Source organism: Ammodytes marinus (assembly GCF_949987685.1).
Source record: "Ammodytes marinus genome assembly, chromosome: 3".
NCBI lineage: Eukaryota > Metazoa > Chordata > Actinopteri > Uranoscopiformes > Ammodytidae > Ammodytes > Ammodytes marinus.
The window spans coordinates 21,812,677-21,833,077 of NC_137232.1; the positions used below are offsets into that span (position 1 = coordinate 21,812,677).

At 39.8% G+C, this 20,401-nt stretch overlaps 1 protein-coding gene across 1 annotated transcript in view; it reads left to right on the forward strand.

The window, feature by feature from the left end:
• Positions 1-11,940, forward strand: part of LOC307248404 (uncharacterized protein) — a gene marked incomplete at both ends in the record, with an annotated part of 39,705 nt that extends 27,765 nt beyond the window's left edge. Inside the window, 10 exons of the mRNA XM_080024802.1 lie at positions 386-446; positions 1,153-1,283; positions 2,133-2,252; positions 2,524-2,637; positions 5,847-5,960; positions 9,413-9,526; positions 10,250-10,296; positions 10,709-10,885; positions 11,076-11,226; positions 11,504-11,940. Of these exons, the coding sequence (XP_079880928.1) occupies positions 386-446; positions 1,153-1,283; positions 2,133-2,252; positions 2,524-2,637; positions 5,847-5,960; positions 9,413-9,526; positions 10,250-10,296; positions 10,709-10,885; positions 11,076-11,226; positions 11,504-11,940 (1,466 nt within the window). The remainder of the gene's footprint in view (positions 1-385; positions 447-1,152; positions 1,284-2,132; positions 2,253-2,523; positions 2,638-5,846; positions 5,961-9,412; positions 9,527-10,249; positions 10,297-10,708; positions 10,886-11,075; positions 11,227-11,503) is intronic.
• Between the last annotated feature and the right edge of the window lie 8,461 nt (positions 11,941-20,401).

Consider the following 20,401-nt stretch of genomic DNA (forward strand, 5'->3'; position numbering starts at 1 on the left):
TTTTATTTTATCACTTTAATACATCTACTTTCTTTCAGTATTGTTTTATTTTATGTTGCACTTTTACCTTTCTTTCTTTATATCTACTGCTCATCCTTGCCTCTGTTATTTCCTCAATGGAAATCCATTAGATTTATGATAAGTGCTGTTATTATTGAGTGTTTTATTAAATGTAACTTCATTTAATGCTCTGTGTGGCGGGGGTAGTGGTTTTTATTGCGTGAAGCTCTTTGATGTATGAACAAGGCTATACATATAAAGTCTAATTGATTGATTGGTCTATAATGCCCAGTAAATAAACTGCGGATCTCTTCTCTTCCAGAGTTACTGTTTCCTCATATCTAATATCTCTCATCGTGTGCTTGTGTGTATGTTTTGTTCACAGCTGTGTGTAAGCAGGGGTGTCATCACGTCCATGGCTCTTGTAATGAACCTGGAGAATGCAAGTGAGTCATAGGAATGCTTAAGAAAAGTATTAAGTCACAACGTTATAGAATGCTCTGTGAGGCAGATTCAGCCCATCAGTCAATACCAGACTGCACCAGAATTTAGCAATACATTACAGTGTAGTGTAACACATGGCACTACAGACAGTGATTTAAAGCCTGACGTAATTTCTTGAAACAATCTCTTCCTCCAGTCATTATTGACAGATGTTGCCCAGTCTTCCTGGTGGGGTCAGAATGCATTGTCAATATTGTGCTTTTTTAGTTTTTTGTTTGTTTTTTAACCTTAGCCCGGATTAGATGTCTACAATGGGTCTGAAATCCTACAGCAGCAGGGAGGTGCCTGGGGGCAAACCTGCACTGATGGGGCCATTTCCACTCTTAAATCGCTGTAGGCCTAGTCGTTGCCAGAGCAATGATCTCTGCTCATTATGACCTGTGAAACCTAAAGGAAGTTAGAATTAGCGCAAATGTAATTTAAGCAAATACTGTCAAAGCAACAACAGGTTAAGAGGCTATTTAAATAGAAGTTCCAACGTTCAATAAAAATCAATTTTAATCCTTCAGCAGTTAAGGTAATTGAACAGCAAAAGCAGCTACAATATGCACATGAAGTTATGGAGCTGCTTCTAAACAGTTACCATCAGCCCTATAAGCATGATACAAACAAACATCTCCTCTTTTCTCTCCCGGTCTTCATCTTAAGGTGTCATTATGGCTGGAAGGGCCCGCTCTGCGACCAGTGTGTGACGTTCCCCGGCTGTGTGTACGGCAGCTGCAGTGAACCCTGGCAGTGTGTGTGTGATGTCAACTGGGGAGGACTGCTGTGTGACAAAGGTCAGATACGTGAAGTCCATTGTAGTTGTTTGTTGATCTGTTTCCCTTCGTACACATACCAAATGTCTTTTGTATTGAGGTTATCAGACATGCATTGCCCTCACTTTGGTTGTGTGTGAGAGAGAGATAGAGAGAGAGAGACAGAAAAAGGGAAAACCTTGTGTGTGCGGTATATTTGTTTGTCAGGCGTGGTTCTTCACACCTTATGAGTTAAGACACAGCTCCCTCAGGGCTTCACTGACTTTAACGTTTTCCACCACCACCAAACTATAGCTAAGTTTCTCCAACATTATCCCGCCCCACCTCTTTCCTAGTGTGGGAGCTGGGATCCATGGGAGCATAACGAGTGCCCACGGGACGCTGTATTGTGCAGAGGAAAGTTGATAGCCTTGGGTAAGGGGAATGAGAGCGGGGCTGGGCTGGGCGCTCTTGCCTAGGTGGGGTCCTGAACTTTTTCTGTGTTCAGAAAAATTTCTGTATAGAGCTGTGTTGAGACAAAGAGGCTGGGGACACACAGGAGATCATTAGAAAAAGCAAAGCTTTAATCAGCCTCAATACTGTTGACAACATGCCCTGCAGCTACTGGCCTGCACAGTCAGCACACTGAGCCGATCTGGATGCACTTCGGCCTCTGTGCTGTGTGTGTGTGTGTGTGTGTGTGTGTGTGTGTGTGTGTGTGCGTGCGTGTGTGCGTGCGTGCGTGCGTGTATGCGCTTTGCCCTTTACCTGAGACAAAGTCAACCTGAAGCAACCCATGATCAATCTGCATCGTCATTCTTTCATATTTTCTTCAAAGTGTGATTTATTCAAAACATAAATTATTATTATTGACTTTTTTCATGGTTTTAGATCTGAACTACTGTGGCACCCACCAGCCCTGTAAGAACAGCGGAACCTGCACCAACACAGAGCCAAACGAGTACCAGTGTGAGTGCCAGGAAGGATTCAAAGGGCGCAACTGTGACATTGGTGAGGGAGGATTCAAAAAGAAAAGTTTATTTAACTTCTGTATGTGGATACAGAAGATGGTGAAATTAAATCCACATTTGCTTGTTTACCCAAATGTAAGAAAAGAAGGGAGATAACACTTTGTGGCATTGGGATAAAAAACTAAATGTATACAATATGTATTGAACTTTTAATTGACTTCATTCCAAAAAGTTTTTTTTCAAATTTGTATTATGTTAAATACATGTATTTTCTCTCTTCTGTCTTGCCTCCATCTTTCTCTTCTAATCAGTGGAACATGCATGTCTGTCATCCCCGTGTGTTAACGGAGCCACCTGTGTGGAAGACCCAACGGGCTTTACTTGCATCTGTGCCGACGGCTGGACCGGACACACCTGCGCCGATGGTGATTGTCAATGCCACACACACACACACACACACACACACACACACACACACACACACACACACACACACACACACACACACACACACATACAAACAAACAAAAAAACTCTGAGCCCGGGGGCTGGGCAGTGTGCAATTGTTCATTATGGTTGTTATTGGATCAAAGCCAGTGAATGATTAATCAATTCGCCAGAGGAAGTAAAATTAGCCTAAACACAAAATAGTATCACGGCAATCAGTGGTTGATGTCGGCTTCACACTCACAGTCTGGCTTTTTGTGTATGTGTGTTTGTGTGTGTGTGCATTTCCACAGGTATTAACCTTTTCCAAGATAATTAAGCATCTTATGCAAGGGAATCATGGTTTTATTTGTTGAGTATTTTACTCTTGGTGGCCTTGGGCATACATGGTGTCATGCATCCAGATACATCCAGCCAAGATCCAAATGAGGTGATCAGAGGTGTCTCTGGAGCAGTGGCCACTTGTGATTCTTGTTTGTTGCAGTAGTTGGTTGGGTCCGGAGAATACTGAGACTGGGCCAATTACGCAGGATCCTCAAAAGGTTGTGGTCTGCGTCTTGCTTCATCTTTTATATTTTTGTGCATCAGCCGAAAGGTTTTGGGTTTTCGTAGCTTGTGACCGAGCTGCCTGGTTGTGCAATAAACCAACCATCTCTCCTGCCCTCTCCTTTACCCTGTGTGTTAGCTGAAGGCTCACACTAAGCTTTTGTGATTTATTTTCGGAGGGCAATTAAGATTTTATTTTCTTCATCACAGCAAAGATTCCTCAGTGTTTACCTTGAGATCATGTCATCAGTTCTTGTATTTACATGCACTTTAGCTGATGCTGACTTTCTACAACAACTTGATTTCCTAACTGTCAGGTATTTAATATACACAGCCTCTGTAATCAGGGTAAAAGACCTAAGAAACTTTACGATGGCTACACTGCTGCTGACAATCCATAAACAGGGTATGGTAAAGAATAAGCACGACAAAGACTTAAGAGAATACAGTGATGGCATAGTGGAGGGATGAAAGCGTCCTTGTAATCGCAATAAATAAATTCAAGTTTGACCCAATCCCATAATCCAATAGAGGACATTATGTAATCTTAATGACGAGTGAAGTGACCTTTAAAGTGTAAAAAGTGTAAACAGAGCACTCATTGAAGACACATTTGTAAGCAGAAGCCGTTAGAGGGGAATTTTTTGAAAGAAATCCCACTTTTTTATACATATAAATCCCTTTAAAAGACCTATGCAACTCCAGTGGTTTCCTTTTACAGGTTTTATTGTAGACTTCTCCTCCAACTTCACCATGAAAACTATAATAAACACACACAGTACAACAGAAATCACAAGATTAGCTTTACATAAAATCACAAATCACACAGAACACAAATCACACAGAACACAAATAGCCAAATAAGCCAAATAAAATACAGGAAAGAAGGAAACAACAACAAAAAATACCTCGTTGGCTGCGTGCTATTAACAGGGACTTAATTATTCTTGTTTGCGATGCATGTCAGAAGCCGATTGCCTCTTCTGCCGCATCTCTTACTTTCAAAGAGTAATCTTTTCGCACAAGAGAACAATCCGCCTTTCGAGTGACGTCATTTAACAAACTATTGATTAAATAAAGTTTTAAACTAAATAATGAACACAATTATGAAATTATTCATATAAACAAAAAGGAATTCCCTTAAGGCTTATCTTATAATATGAAAATACAAATTAAATTACAGCATATTTTTAATGATGACAGTTACAATACAGTTTGATCTTTTTTTCTAGGACGCTCTATGTTACATTGGCCCACAGCCAACCTCACACCTCGTAAGATCTCCCACTGCAATGGTTTGGAGCGTGAGTGAAGGTCAAACATGTTTCTGGCTGCACGTCAACAACTTCTGTCACAGCAGTCCGTCTGGGCTTGATCGTGTGTGTGTGTGTGTGTGTGTGTGTGTGTGTGTGTGTGCGTGCGTGCGTGCGTGCGTGCGTGCGTGCGTGCGTGCGTGCGTGCGTGCGTGCGTGCGTGTGTTTGTGCGTGAGTGAGTGAGTGTTACATATACAGCATGTTTGAGCTCCTGGTTTGTGTGGCTACAGGTGAGATCAGATCGTACAGGTTATGGTCTGTCAGAGCTGCGTGTGTAAACAAGCAACGTTCCACATCCTTTGCTTTAACCTCCATCGGGATAAACAGCAGCTATTTGCCAGGCATGTGAACACTTCAGCAGGATGCATTTCTATCAGAGAGAGAGAGAGAGAGAGAGAAAGATGAGAGGGACACACAGTTTATTTGTGCTCATGTTATTTGTCACTGGCTTGATTTAAAGTCAGAGAGGCGGTCTATATCTGTCCACTGTATGTGTTGTGGGGTGCTCTCCGGGAAATACACAGTGAGAGGATTGTAAGGCTGGCTGGGAATGACGACCACAACACATATACGACCATATATACAGTATATATACACACATAAACACAATATTAATTAGAGGCTTCTTTGTTTGTTATGAATTCCCTGTCTAGTTATGCCTGGGTTATTATTGCTCAGGGTTTGAGTTGGGGTCAGGAGGATGGAAACTGTTTGTTCTGCAGGGTTATGTAAATAAAAGAAAGGGTTATGAGAGAGACAGAGCGAAAGATGTACACCACAGTGTCACTCATGGGAAAAGCAATTATGCTACTGCTGCACAAATATGTCATATGTAATAAGAAGCAATGCATGGTTAACCCCTAAAAAGAAGAGCCTCTGTCTGTTTGTGCTCCCTTTCCTCACATTCCCACATTTTTATCTGTTTTTTAATTCCTTTTCAAAGGAGTGGAACCAGGCGTGGCAGCCTGGTTTTTCTATTTCTACTTTACCCCCCTCTTTTCTTCCCTTCATCCTCATTTCATTTCTCCTCATTCCTCCCTCCTCTCCTCTCTGGGAAAAGGTTTGAGGTGTCAGCCATGTGCGTGCAGCGGACGATTATATTTATCACTGTTTGCACAGGAACCAGAGCAGCAGAAAGGAGAGTGAAAACAAACCGCCGCCAAAGCATCCGCATACCAATGCTACCGTACTGTTAGGATCAAACACGGTGGCATCACACAGACTCAGTGACACACACACACAAATTGTCCCTTTTGATATTCACACACACATTCCCATTACACAGACCAGTAGTTCACATGAAATATTTTCTCTTTTGTCTTCCCAGCGGTGAGGCAGTGCGATCTGAGCCCCTGTGGCCGTGGTGCAACATGTCAGGAGGCTCCTGGAGGTTACCGCTGTCTCTGCCCAACTGAATGGACAGGCAGGACGTGCCAGCTGGGTCAGTGGGTCAATAATCAAATACAGCTGGTCAAGAAATCTGAGACCATTAGTCAAGATATTTCTATTTTAAATGTGGGCGGGTGTCCAACTGCAGAGCAGCAAAACAACCACAGAAAACTCTCACCACCAGGTTTCACTGTTGGTTCGATACACTGCGATATAATCCTGAATCAATCTCTTGATAGAAAACATTCTTACAGTGTGTTACTGCAATAAATCTAAAATTTACTAGTAAATAGGATTGTTTTTCCCAGTCATCCACAGTGAAATTCTGCTATTTCGTAGCCCATCCCAAGCGTTTGGCTGAGTTAATCTGAGATGTGATACACGTCCTGTTTTCAAATGCCACATTTCAATGAGCAATGTGTGATGATGGGCTCCGTCTGAGTTGAAAATATGCATTTAAAGCACAAGTTCTTTTCTCTAGTCTGTGACTGAATGAGTATTCTCTACATGCACTGTCAGGTATCATTGGCTCATATTGACGAGTGTTACTCCCACAGGCTTGTTGTGTTAGATGGAACTAGAGCAGAGGGGAAATTGTATAGGATCCACTCTCACAAACACACACACACACACACAGGACAAACTATACACTGATACAGAGGCTCGGGGGTTATATAGTAAAAACTGAGACATATTTCAGGATGACAGTCTCTCCTGCTCCCCTGTGTTACAGTGATATGTCAATCTGACACTTGATAATCCCCCATAGTTCCACATCACAGGTCAGCAGCTCACAGTATAACACACACACACACACACACACACACACACACACACACACACACACACACACACACGCATAGTGTTTAAACACACAATATAAAACTCTTTATAGCCTGGGCCGAGAAGCAGAGCATCAGTGCTTCAAATGGTGAAAGGCAATTATGCTTTTTTTTTTTGGCCGATTGCTGTTTCCATGCATTTTCTCCCATTCCCGGCAGAATCCAACGGCTTTTTCACGTTGATAACACACAAGCACACACACACACACACACACACACTTCTAAATCCTCATAGGCCTTTCATTGACTGTAACCGGTATAGATTACCTATAAGTGACTGACTACTTCCTCTTTATTCATTCGGCGTTTCTTTTTAATCCTCTTTCTCTGCTATCAGTGCCGAGCCCTGAGGGCTTTCTTGAGGTTTACACTCCCAATGTGACAGAGGATGGGAATCGGAACACATTAACTCAACAGAAGCAATGGTTCTGCAGGGGGATCTGCACATAAACAAAGCTGAGGATCAGATCATCCCTACAGGATGCTGCCAGGCATTCATTTGGATGTGCTGTGCATTTGTAAACATAATATTTGACAAGCACTCTCTCTACTAGTGTTGGAGTGCACCCTGCTGCCGCCTGCACTTCACGCTTCAATTCAAGCTTCCCCTTCGACATTTAATAGAACTTTCTGTTTGACTGGTGGTTAAATATTGTCTGGGGGCGTACGGGATTAGATTCAGTAGTTTAATGGGATGTTTCCATCTTATTTTAGTGAGACGTTGAATTAGTCGAGCGCTGTTTGGTAGTTCTGCAACAATGGTAGACTGATATTTAAGTTAATTTACTTATATTGGACATTTTTCTTTACATAATATTACATTTATTTATCTGACACTTTTACGGTATCTACAAACGACTTACAATAAGTGCATTCAACCATGTGGATACAACCTAAATATTCCAGGAATTATGCAAGCCACCACCATTTTCAAATATTTTAAAACTCCAGGGGCCTCATTTATCAACAGTGCGTAGAAAAGGTTCTAAATTCACTCTTACGAATGAAATTTAGTATGTGCCTAAGTACAAAAAAATCGGTATTTATCAAACGTGCGCTGGCCTATCGTACGCACACCAGTAAGTCATCAATCTTGATAAATCCCACATGTTCTTAAGTGTCATGCTCGTTCACGCTCAGCCCATTTGCATTCACAAACGCCTCCAATTAACCATATATGGTCACAACACATCCCTTTATCAACCATCTGAATGTGTTTTACCCCTCTCCGCCACAATGGTAAAGAGCCGAGGGTAACGAAAAGAAACTTCTCCAACACAGAAATGGAAACCCTTGTAAACGAGGTTGAATCGAAGCAAAACATATTTTGTTGGCGCACTTAGTGCAGGCATTAAAACAAAAGAAAGCTTGCTGCATGGTAAAATGTGATATTTTCGAGCAAGTTGTAAGGCAACGGCATTGTTTGCCGCGATCTGACAACTTTACGTGCAGTCATTCATAAACTCTTTCAATAAAAAAGAGATGAAGATAAGCTCCTAACAACAATAGAGTTAGCCTACTAAGTGAAATGAGTGATTGGCGAGTCTGGCGAGTCACCGCGGCTCGTCCAGCTCACAGCTGAGTGCTGAGACGCACAGAGAGCATCGGAGGGATCCTCCGCTTCAAAACATGTAAACGTGACACATTTAATGAATAATCAATTAGAGCTTACCTAAAAATAAGTGTGCCATATAACTATTTATTGCATTTAGGATGTTAGCTCATTTGGACGCTGTTTTGACCATCTGTTTTCATTGATGTATTGGCGATATTATATCTACTTCAGTTTCATTACTGAGTCGTGATCAGTGTTCTTAAAGAAACTTAGATTATAAAACAAGAGGTCCAAAACACAGATGATGATTAAACAAACAAATGTATGACTTTATATTACCCTAGAAATGCACGGGTGGATTTGACGCGTGGCGATTGTAGATATAAAGAGAACGCTGGCGGTTCTAGTGTTAATGCAGACGTTGAAACTCTTAAATGCTTTGCTTTGTGCTTGTAATATCGCTATTCTACCACTAGATTATGTTCGTAAGCATGGTCAGAGTTGTGCTTACATTTACACACATTCATAAGTCTAAGTACATTTTGGTAAATGCCATACTTTGCGTGGCAATGTTCTTACGCCCTACTTACGCACAGATTTGTGCGTAAGTACGGTTGATAAATGAGGCCCCAGGTGTTATATAAAGCAACGATACGACGAGATGAAGAAAGTTTTCTGGAACGGTAGACTATGAATAACAATGAATAGTGTATAGTTTGTAGTTTTTCTTTAAAAAATGAAAACTAGAGACAGCTTATTCTAGAATTTTAAAGGAAAGTATCTTGAGATGTCAGTCATAAGGAGGCACAAACACATCCGTACTCCCCGTACACGCCTGCTCTGCTATCTTACTCTACATAAGGAAAAGCATTTGTGTCTGAAATGTTTAATCTCCTTGGGGAAATTAAAGATGAACTGTAAAGATAATACTTATATAAAATGTTGGTATCAGCAGCTGTATTAGCATTAGTCTTTAAAATACTGTTATCATTCAAACCCCCCATGTAGCAGATGCTCAGTTTATCACTGGTTTAGATCTACCAGAAACGCTATAGAGGAAATCCTTCTATCCCAGACATTTTTATTCCTATTTCTTTCTGCCTTCAGACACCAACGAGTGTGAAATGAGTATATGCATCCACGCCCGCTCCTGTCGTAACCTGATCGGTGGATACCTGTGTGACTGCCTCCCTGGATGGACTGGACCTAACTGTGACATCAGTGAGTATAAAAGGGGAAAGGAAAAAAGGAAAGATAATGAAAAGAAGGAAGATGAGGCAGGTTGTGAAACATGAGGAGCCTCTGCGGCTTGTGTTTTAAACAGCGAGTCCCTGCAGGACTAGAGATCATTTTACTCCCAACACCAGCTCCATCAATCATCTATCACAGGGGATCACTTTAATACTTTTGACAATACTGTAAGAAGCTACACTAAGACATCCTGGTTGCATCCGTCAGTCTGTTGTCTTTTTTCTAAGTATATCGTAAATATATTGTTTAAAGCACTATAGTTGCATACATTGGGGCGACCGTGGCTCAGGTGGTTAAGCGGGTTGGCCAATGATCCAAGGGTTGGCGGTTCGATCTCCGCTCTGCCACCTGTGTCATGGTTGTTGTGTCCTTGGGCAAGACACTTCACCCACATTGCCTCGTGTGAATGTGTATGACTGCTGTATGTTTGAGGTGGTGGTGGTCGGAGGGGCCGTAGGCGCTGAATGGCAGCCATGCTTCCGTCAGTCTGCCCCAGGGCAGCTGTGGCTACTATGGTAGTTTACCACCACCAGTATGACTGTGTGTGAATGAATGGAACCTGGAACCCTGTAAAGCATCTTTGAGTGCCTTGAAAAGCGCTATATAAATCCAATCCATTATTATTATTATTACACAACCTGTCTATATGTAACAGATTAATATAGTGTTTCTGTTTTTTTACTCTGATTTTAGGGAACAGCAGCTGTCAGGGTTTGTGTTTGAATGGCGGACGTTGTGAGGTGAGAGTCTGGTTTGCGCCGCTGCCCTCCTCTCTGTCATCTCTGCAGTCACCACACTGACCTGCTCCATCGTCTTCTTGTCACTCTATCTCCTATTCACGTCCATCGTTCATTTAAGATGAAGAATTCTCGTACAACTGGAAAAGCTAATTTTTTAAAGAGAGAGGGGAAACATTGCAATCGTGTTAACACCTGAAAGCTTTTCACGCATTCGGCTGGGAATAACAAATGTCTTTAAAATGATTTAGCCTCCAGATGTGAGGAGGGGCAACTATTTTATTCCAGCAGCCAATCCAAGAGAATTCGCCCCTATCTCTCTCTCTCTCTCTCTGGTGCACTATTTTCATTTCTCCCTCTCTTTTTTTACATACAGTACATATACATAACAAACACTGTACACTGTCCCACATAGGACCAGGTGTCAGGGTCCAGATGCTTCTGTCTACCAGGCTTCTCGGGGAAATATTGCCAAACTGGTCAAAGTCCCTGTGACAGCGCGCCCTGTCTGCACGGAGGACAGTGTGTGGAGAAGGACGGAAGGAGCTTTGCCTGCAACTGTCCCACGGGATACTCAGGAATCTTCTGTGAGGTCAGACAACCTTCATTTATGTTAATGTTAGCTTAGTCTGTAGAACAAAATCATCACAGTGAAAGACATAGAGTGATTAAACTAAATGGATGTGTGCAGTGCAGCTTTGCTTAGTCACAGACCTGAAATAATTGATGTAACAATGTACGTTGAACTGCAACTGGACTTTTTTTCCTTTCCATGATTTCAGATTGTGTCGGATCAGTGCAATCCCAACCCCTGTCAGCAGGGGGTATCCTGTCACAGCATCGATGGAAGATACAGGTGCGTCTGCCCTGAGGGTTACTACGGCAACGACTGCACAGACCTCAGAAATCCTTGCATTGGTCAACACTGTCCAGGTAGGAAAAGTGTGTGTGTGTTGTGTGTGTACTTGTACAGCAATTTTTTTTTTGAGAATCAATTTGAGTTTTAGACCCTAGAAGTGAGGACATCTTTGGAAAGTGAGGACGTTTTGGCAGGTTCTCACTTTAGGACAGGCCTTTAAAGGGCTGTTTGAGGGTTAACACTAGGTTTTAAGGTTCAGGTATAAAAAAAGGTTTACATTAGGGTTAGTATAAGGGTTATGTGTGTCAAAGTACAAAACCTCACTGAGGACCTGTCTTACCTCGTCTGCAGGTGCCATGTCCGACGGGGCACACGGTGGCATCAGCTTCTACATCATCCTGGTGGGCGTCTTGGCTTTGGTGATGGTGTGCGGCTGCGTGGCCTGTGTCTTCGTCCTCTCCCACCTCCATAGGAAGCGGAAGAAGCAACAGGCCGTCCCCCAGGAGGAAGGCATCAACAACCAGAGGGAGTTTGTCAACCTCATCAGAAACGTGGAGCGTCCCGTGCCCCTCGCCACCGCGCCTCCTCCCACGCACCCTCAAGCCCCTGCCCCCGTCTCGCGGTGCTATGAGGAGATTGAACTGACCATGCCTCCCTCCCCGGCACCGTCACAGCCATCTCCAGCACTCAAACCCATGGCACATGCTCCCAAACTGGACATTTCAAACCGGGAGAGGGAGAAGTTGAACCGCTTCCACTACACAGACAACCATGAACTGGAGGCCTGACCCCTAAACTTTTGGGTTGTTGTTTTTTCTATATGATTTTTGCGTTCTTGGCACTCTCTCGCTCACAGGGACCTGTTCCCAGTTTCTTGCACTGTGCCACTGTTGCAGTCATGAAAATGGTTTGACCCAGTGACCTTTAGCTGCCTGACGAGCAAAAAGGCTGCTAAGTAGAAGGGTCAAAAAGTCTTACTGTGTTGTCCTCTTTGACCTTATTCTGAGGCCTATGAAAAGAGGCAGGGGCATTATATTTGACTGAAAAAGACTCATTCTGGAGACTTAACTACTTGCCTTGGAGTGCCTGAGATACTGTCAGATGAAATAGTGGATCAACCTCTGGTCCATGACGTTCAGACCTCCGTTTCTGTTTCAAACTGTAATCGGACAAACATACAGAGAGATTAATGCATGGAAGCTTATTTAACACTTGTGTGTTTCCGCGTCTGGTTGTGTGTAAATGTGCGTAAAACAGTAAAATAGAGAATGTATATTATGAGTGTGTGTGTGTGTGTGTGTGTGTGTGTGTGTGTGTGTGTGTGTGTGTGTGTGTGTGTGTGTGCGTGTGCGTGTGCGTGTGTGTGTGTGTGCGTGTGTGTGTGTATTGAGGGGAAAAGAAAAGACGGATACAGTTTACTTTAAAAAAGAAGAAAACAAAGTTGATATACTTGTCAAAGAGAGTGCATACTCCTTTTAAAAAACGTTGTAAAACTATACACTGTTGCCTGTTTTGTCTCTGTAATATTACAGTTTTTCAAAGATGTATGATTTTTTTTCATACCTGCGTGTAAAATAGCTTTTTTTGTACATGGATATATTGTACATATTGATGCCCTTTTTGTACTGTGGTTTGGTCTGGAAGTATCACTGTATTACATTTGCTCTATTTGTCCCATTTCACTTTCCATTTGGAGCATTGGATTGTAATAAAAGTGCATTTACCAACTCTATTTTTTGCCTATTATCATGACCACATATCTTAGAGTTGATGCTAGAGGGGGTTTTCACAGCTGCTACACAGAAATGAATAACTATGGTCTTTGTAGGAGGGAGTGAAGTGCTTCTTGACATTTTTGCCTGCATAAGAAGTGCATATTGCAGGATGTTATAACCAGCTTTGATGTTATTTCAAAGGGAGCAAAAAGGAATATACAGTCTTTTGAAGTTTTCATTTGCTTTGTAATAATCCAATCGAATTACAAAATCAAAAGTAACTGTGTCTGTCGGAGTATCCAACCTCATTTAGCCTCCTAACCTCTGAAGGGCCCACAGGTGGGTCTTTCTTTACATTTCATTTCCTTTATTTAACCTCGAAAGATCAATTGAGGGGTGACCCTCTTTTACAATGATGTCGAGTTAGTACAGATACACAATATACAATGAAAATACACAACAAGTTTACAAAGAGACAACAACAATTAAAACATTCAGATCAATTGAATGAAAGAGACAATAATTTAATTAAAACAGTTACAAGTGGAGTGGGGCTGATTCAAAATAATAAGTTTAAATTGGTTAATTATTTTTTGATTTGATTTGATTTGATTCAATTTATTTCAGACATATCAAAAAAAAGAAAAATTAAAAGCATGAAAATACAATAAAAAAATATGTTCAAATGATTTCACAAAAGAAATAAAAATAAACAAAATAAACAAATAACATATTGAATTGATATGCCTGAAAAGGAGTAGGAAGAAGTATAAACTTATTTGATCCTACCCCTTTTCCACAGCTCAATAACTTATATTTATTATATTAGCTTCCTGTGTTCTTTATGATCCTTTTTACAAATCTATACAATTGGTTATACTATATTTGATACAATCCATACAAATATACAATTTGATACTATAATTTTTTTTTTTTATATTTATATAATCCATATATCTATATCTATTATATACATACATCTATACAAAAATATATCCATTATATGCATTTATACAATCCATATATCTATATCTTTATATTTGTACAATTCACATATCTATATACATGTATCCACATATCTATACAATCAATATATCTATATACAAATATTCATTCAATATGATGCACCATAATTACACTTTAAATATATATATAATATATACAATCTAAAAAAAAACAAAAAAACATATGTATTTTTTATTATTACTATTTTTTATTTTTTAATATGCTTTCCTTCTTAAATCTCTCCCTCATCCCTGTACCTTTTAAAAATCATTGCTTTGAATTTTCTTTTGAACTGAATCATGTTTGGACATTGCTTTAGCTCCGTGCTCATACCATTCCACAGTTTCACACCACCAATAGAGATGCAATGACATTTTAAAGTCATGCGTGCAGCCAGTGTCTTAAAGTTTAACTGTCCCCTCAAATTATAACCACCCTCTCTGTCAAAAAAAAGTTTTTGAATGTTACCTGGTAGCAGTTTGTTTCTAGCTTTGAACATGATTTGTGTAACTTGATATTCAACCAGGTCCTTGAACTTTATGATGCGGGAATGTAAAAAGAGGAGGTTGGTGTGATCATAATATCCAGCTTTATTGATTATTCTTACGGCTCGTTTTTGAAGTGTGACTAGTGGTTGCAGTGAGCTTTTGTAAGTGGTCCCCCAGACCTCCACACAGTAATTTAAATAAGGTAAGATCATTGAACAGTAGAGAATATGCAATGATTTGTGATCCAATATATGCTTTGCTTTACCCAGGACTGAGATGCTTCGTGACAGTTTAGATTTAACATGTTTTATGTGAGGTTTCCAGCATATGTGGTCTATTGTCACACCCAGGAATTTATTTACATACACTCTTTCAATATTAACACCATCTATCTTAACATTTACATCACTATTTAAATTACAATTTCCAAACAACATGATTTTTGTTTTGCTTAAATTCAATGATAATTTATTATTGTCAAACCACCTTTTTAATTTGCTCATTTCAGATGTAATTGACTCCAGAAGCTGCTGCAAGTCCTCTCCCGTACAAAAAATATTTGTGTCATCTGCAAATAACACAAATTGTAAAATATTTGATGTTTTACACATGTCATTTATGTAGAGAATAAAAAGAATTGGCCCTAACACTGACCCCTGGGGGACCCCACAAGCAATGTCCAAACAAGCTGACACGTATTCACCCATCTTCACAAACTGTTGCCTGTTCTGTAGATAGCTCCTCAGCCAGTTTAATACAACCCCCCTGATACCATACCGTTCTAATTTATTAATTAGTATATCATGATTTATGGTATCAAATGCTTTTTTGAGATCAATAAAAACACCAGCTGCATATTTCTTTTGGTCCAGGGAATTTGTAATATTTTCAATTAGCTCAATGACTGCTAATGAAGTGGATCGGTTGGGTCTGAAGCCGTATTGGCTATCAGTTAGTATATTGTGTTTATTGATGAATTTGTTAAGTCTAGCAGCAAATACTTTTTCTAAGATTTTTGAGAATTGAGGAAGCAGTGAAATAGGCCTGTAGTTTGTGAAGTGGTGTTTGTCTCCAGTTTTGTACAGCGGTATGACTTTTGCAATTTTCATTTTTCTTGGGAATTTACCAGTTTTAAATGATAAATTACAGATGTGCGTTAATGGTTTCGAAATTCCGTGAATTACCTCTTTGACTATTCTCATATCAATGTCACTGTAGTCAGTAGAAGTTTTATTTTTGCATTTATGGACAATCTCTATAATTTCACTCTCTTCCACTGCTGTTAGAAACATTGATTTTGGATTAATGTCTATGAAATCATTAATCCTGTCATCAGATCTCACAGGAACAGGTATTTTTTCAGCCAGTATTGGTCCAACATTTACAAAATATTGGTTGAAGCCATTTACTGCATCATCCATATTATCAATAGTCATATCATTTTCAATAAACTCATGTGGATAATTAACTTGTCTAGAACCATTTCCAATAACATTATTCAGTATATTCCATAGACCTTTAATATTGTTTTTATTATTATCTAATAATTTTCTATAATATTCTTTCTTACTAATTCTCATAATGTTAGTTAGTTTATTTTTATATTTCTTATATTTATGTTCTGCGTCTTTGAGTGTATTTATTTTAATTTGATGTTGTAGGCTGTTCCAGGTACAACTGTATGTTGTACCCCAAACATTGCCTAAAGAGCTCCTGCAGCTCCCAAATAGATGCCAAATATGTCTGAATTTCATTTTTAAAAAAAGTGTAAATTATCAAGAAGACAGCTACAATAGGTACAGCTTTACGATACGAAACTATACAGCCATTAAAAAACATGAAGTTTGGATATTTTTCTCACTGCCGGCGGGATTTTGTTTTCTCTAAACAACTGAAGAAAAATATTGACGGATTAAGTAGTTAAACGGGGACGTCATGTTTGGTTCACTGCAGAGTGAGGCAGTACAGAGACTAAAGGATAAAGAAAATTAGCATCACTTGTCAAAAGGGAAACTTACGTTTTATGTAATATGACTAATCAGGCAGCTCTGCAAGTCAGGATGATGTGCTACTTAGCCTCTGAGTGTGTGTGTATGTATGTGTGTGTGTGTGTGTGTGTGTGTGTGTGTGTGTGTGTGTGTGTGTGTGTGTGTGTGTGTGTGTGTGTGTGTGTGTGTGTGTGTGTGTGCACTTTTCCTATGCTATGACAAGCTTTCATGTCATTTTTGGAGGGTTGAGGGAGGATATATAATGAAGCACATTGTTCATTGTCAGCATAAGGTCCCTCTCTCTCTCTCTCTCTCTCTCTCTCTCTCTCTCTCTCTCTCTCTCTCTCTCTCTCTCTCTCTCTCAAAAAACATTCAGAGAAAACGATGTTCACAATGTGACATCTGCAAACAGCATCAGGCTGGACATGAACTCAGGCTTCCTGTCACCACCCTGGTCAGGAGGAAATGTAGGAAGTAGAGTTAACACACGCATGATTACACTATACTGTATGCACAGGAACCTCTCTACACCTGCTGAAACTCGCAGATCAGAAATTTTTCATTCAGCCAAATTTGTTCCCCTATAAGACAAAACTTTCTAGACCTTCTGTTTAAGGGTAGTTGCCCAGAGAGTTGTAATTTATTAATGTTGAAAAAACTCCAAATGTATTTAATTGTTTCATTATGTTGCTCAGATTTAGATAACTATAACATAATACTCATTTCACTAGCACATACAGCAGCCTATGTGGCTCTACACTGTTTTCTCCTCTGGAGGGGCTCGTCATCATGTTTTATCCAATTTAAAGGACGATTGATATAGATGCACAGCTAAAACTAAGGTCAGCAGAGCCGTACAAAGATTTGAAAAAACAACAACATTATGTTCACACAAAAGGTGAAAAAATAGAGATGTAAAGCAACACTGAACAACAAGATACAATGTATCAGTCAAACGGTATATGTAAGTTGTAATCAAGAATTTAACATCCCTGGGGTAGCCTTAATATTGAGTGATTAATGTGACGGATTCATTTACATGAAGTAGGTGAATGTGTGCGATATATGCATGTTTACATGTCTCTTTCCAGTATGCCTCCTTTAATTTGTATTTGACTCTGTGTAATTCAACTATAGAATAAATCATGTTTAAGGTACGTTGAATATCTGAGGGGTGTTTTCAGACTCTAAATTACTGATTTAGCTCACCATCAGAGTAATGGCGAAGGGAAAGACCATATTCAGTTAACTCATCTGGGTTGAAACTACGTTTTTTTTCAGAAAATAGTGTATTGAGGTTTAGTCTTTTTTTTTATTTAATGCAATTTAACTTTATTCAACCAGTGTAATCTAAAACCGTAAAGTTGACTTCAGAGTTACTGGGGCATCTCTGCTGTCTTACAGGGACATCTTGTGGCCACAGCAGGTACACAAACTTTAAAAACACTGACTCATTTGAATGATGTGATTTTTTTATTCTATTCTCACTTTTCATATTGTTATTGAATATGATGAATCATCCAAACCTATATATTATATGCACATTTGCACGTAGGTGTTCAAACTCCTAAATGTTGAGATTGTGATGAACAAACTAGCTAGTGGCCTGAAAACAGGTTATACTACTGTGGCTCAAGGGAAGTAATAAATGCTATGACAGCTTCAGTTAAAAAAAACATTCACATGAGGTCAAATGCTGTAAACATTAAATTAAATACAAGTCAATCTAAATGGACATTTTTATTAAAGGAAAATAATTAAGTCTATAGGCCTACCAACAAATTCAACAAGCAGTGCAGTTCTTGCTTGACATCGACAAGACTAGTTCCAAAACTGTCACCCCCAAGGTTCACTCTCCAGCTTTTCTTCATCAGTAGTCTGCATCAGTTTCCATTGAGATGGATCTTGAAAAACTAAAGGTCACTTTAGCTGATATTAAGTTGTAAATGTTTTCTCAAACTACTTTGAGGATTAAGGAAGAAGTTTGTGATTGTTTTTTTGTCAAGTTTTGTCGGCTTCATTGGTGTGAGTCAACAGAACCAACAGATTTAAAAATTAATCAACATTTATGGGATCTTGAGACTAAAACTTGCAACATTTGTTACAACATTGTACATAGATAGGCCTATAGGCTTAAGCTATAGTTTTGGGTACTTCTAAGAGGAAAACATTTTCAGACATTGTAGCCTATTAAACTTTATATCAGGGCAAATGATCAGAATCCAGTTTTGTTACCAAAGTAAAGGCCAATATATCTAGGCTAACTGGTAAATTATCTATTGACAATCTTTGTACCATGGTGAAAAATTTATAAGTATTAACAATAATAATGTGTTAGGGGGCTTTCTCTGCTGTTAAACAGTGGGCGTGTCATTTTTGACCCTGCCAGTGTGTATAGTAGGGAGGTTAAGTGACTTTTGACTTCAAGTCATGATGCAAAAGTCCCCTTTGGTATGGAAGTACCTTAGGGTCATAGAAATACATTTATCCAAAGACACAAGTGAGATCACCCTTTTTTTCTGAAATACACACCTTTTTCGAAAATGGCCGCGGAATGTTATGACAATAAACAGTGCAATACACCAGAGCTCATATATTTGCTTCTGTTTTAGCTATAATGACAAACCTATTGTCAAAATGTACATTGGTTTGGTCAAGGAATGCAATTTGATAGGTTTCAAGGCAAAAAAAAAAAAATCTCCTTTTCTCCGGCTATTCTATTTTCCGCCATAGCTTAATTATGCATTTCGCATCATAACTCCTGAACCAAACATGATAACACATAACAGGTGATGCCTACCCCCATGTTTTCATGGTCAGGGATTACAATGATACCACATACAACATCAGAAACTGTTCAGGTCAATAGTTAAGGTTGAATTAATTGATTTTTGGAAAATTACATTTTTTTAGTAACCCAGAAATAGGCTTAGGTGTCTGTAAAAGAGTATAACAGTATCAATATTAAAACATATATTTTTGTCTGTTGTCTACACAAAGTGCCACATCCACTAAGAATGGATTGCACATGCTAATAGTTCGACGCATTGTGGAGAAACAGTGGGCGCAATCTGCCCCTGTTTTAGCACAGTATCCACAAAGTATATATTTATATACCGGTGCTTACACCCACAAAGTTTGACAGCTGGGCGCTGTTTGCCATTGTTTATCGTTTACTTGAGTAAACTAGTTTTGAGGTTGAGGTGCAATCTGCAACGAGTTCTATTTGCAGAGGAAGGGAGTAATTTTGCGCTGGATTTTGAATATTCACTCATTTAAATACATTCAAATGGGACAAGCACCGTCGGCGCTGTCTGCTTGGCAGGGCCATTTCATTGCAGTCTGCGTGAATTTCAGCCTTTGTGAGTCATCTGTGCAAAGCTATTTTTTCTCACATTTGCACCGGTTTAGCGGCCGAAAAAGCAGCTCAATCTTTTAATGGATGTGGCCAAAAGAGTTCTGTACTGTCCAAATAGACTGGAAAATTGGCACAGTGTGGTAGCCTGGAAATCCAGATCTGCCGCTGGCCAATTTAAATTTGCTCAGCTTGTTGGTCAAGGCACTCTGCATTGAAGCTCATTAAATATGTCAGAAAATTCTGAGCAACGTTTCAATTAGTTCTATCTGATATGGGCAGGCCAGAGCCCTATGTATGGTGCTCTGGGGCGAACATAACCGGATGACGACAGTGACGTGCATGCGCCGCCGAAGCCGTGATAGTAAACATCAAAGATGGCTGTGGATATGTTGTTTGAGTTTCAGACGGCTTTGGCCTCGACCCTTTACAATTTGGAAGACGGCACTCAAATCTTTTATTAGCAAGAAAGAGCATGTTCTGTTTTGCCGACCGATCACGGCAAAAGTTTAACTTACCAGTTAACCCCGCTGTTCGCTAAACAAACAGGGCTTAATACGTCACCTTGTGCATCGCTCTGATTGGTTGTAGTGCAATCCAATTGTGTGCACTGATATTTGAAATGCATGCGTAGGAGCCGCCCCTTGAGTTGGGAAGGTCTATTGATCGTGGCCAGACCCTCTATCAGTCTAGATATG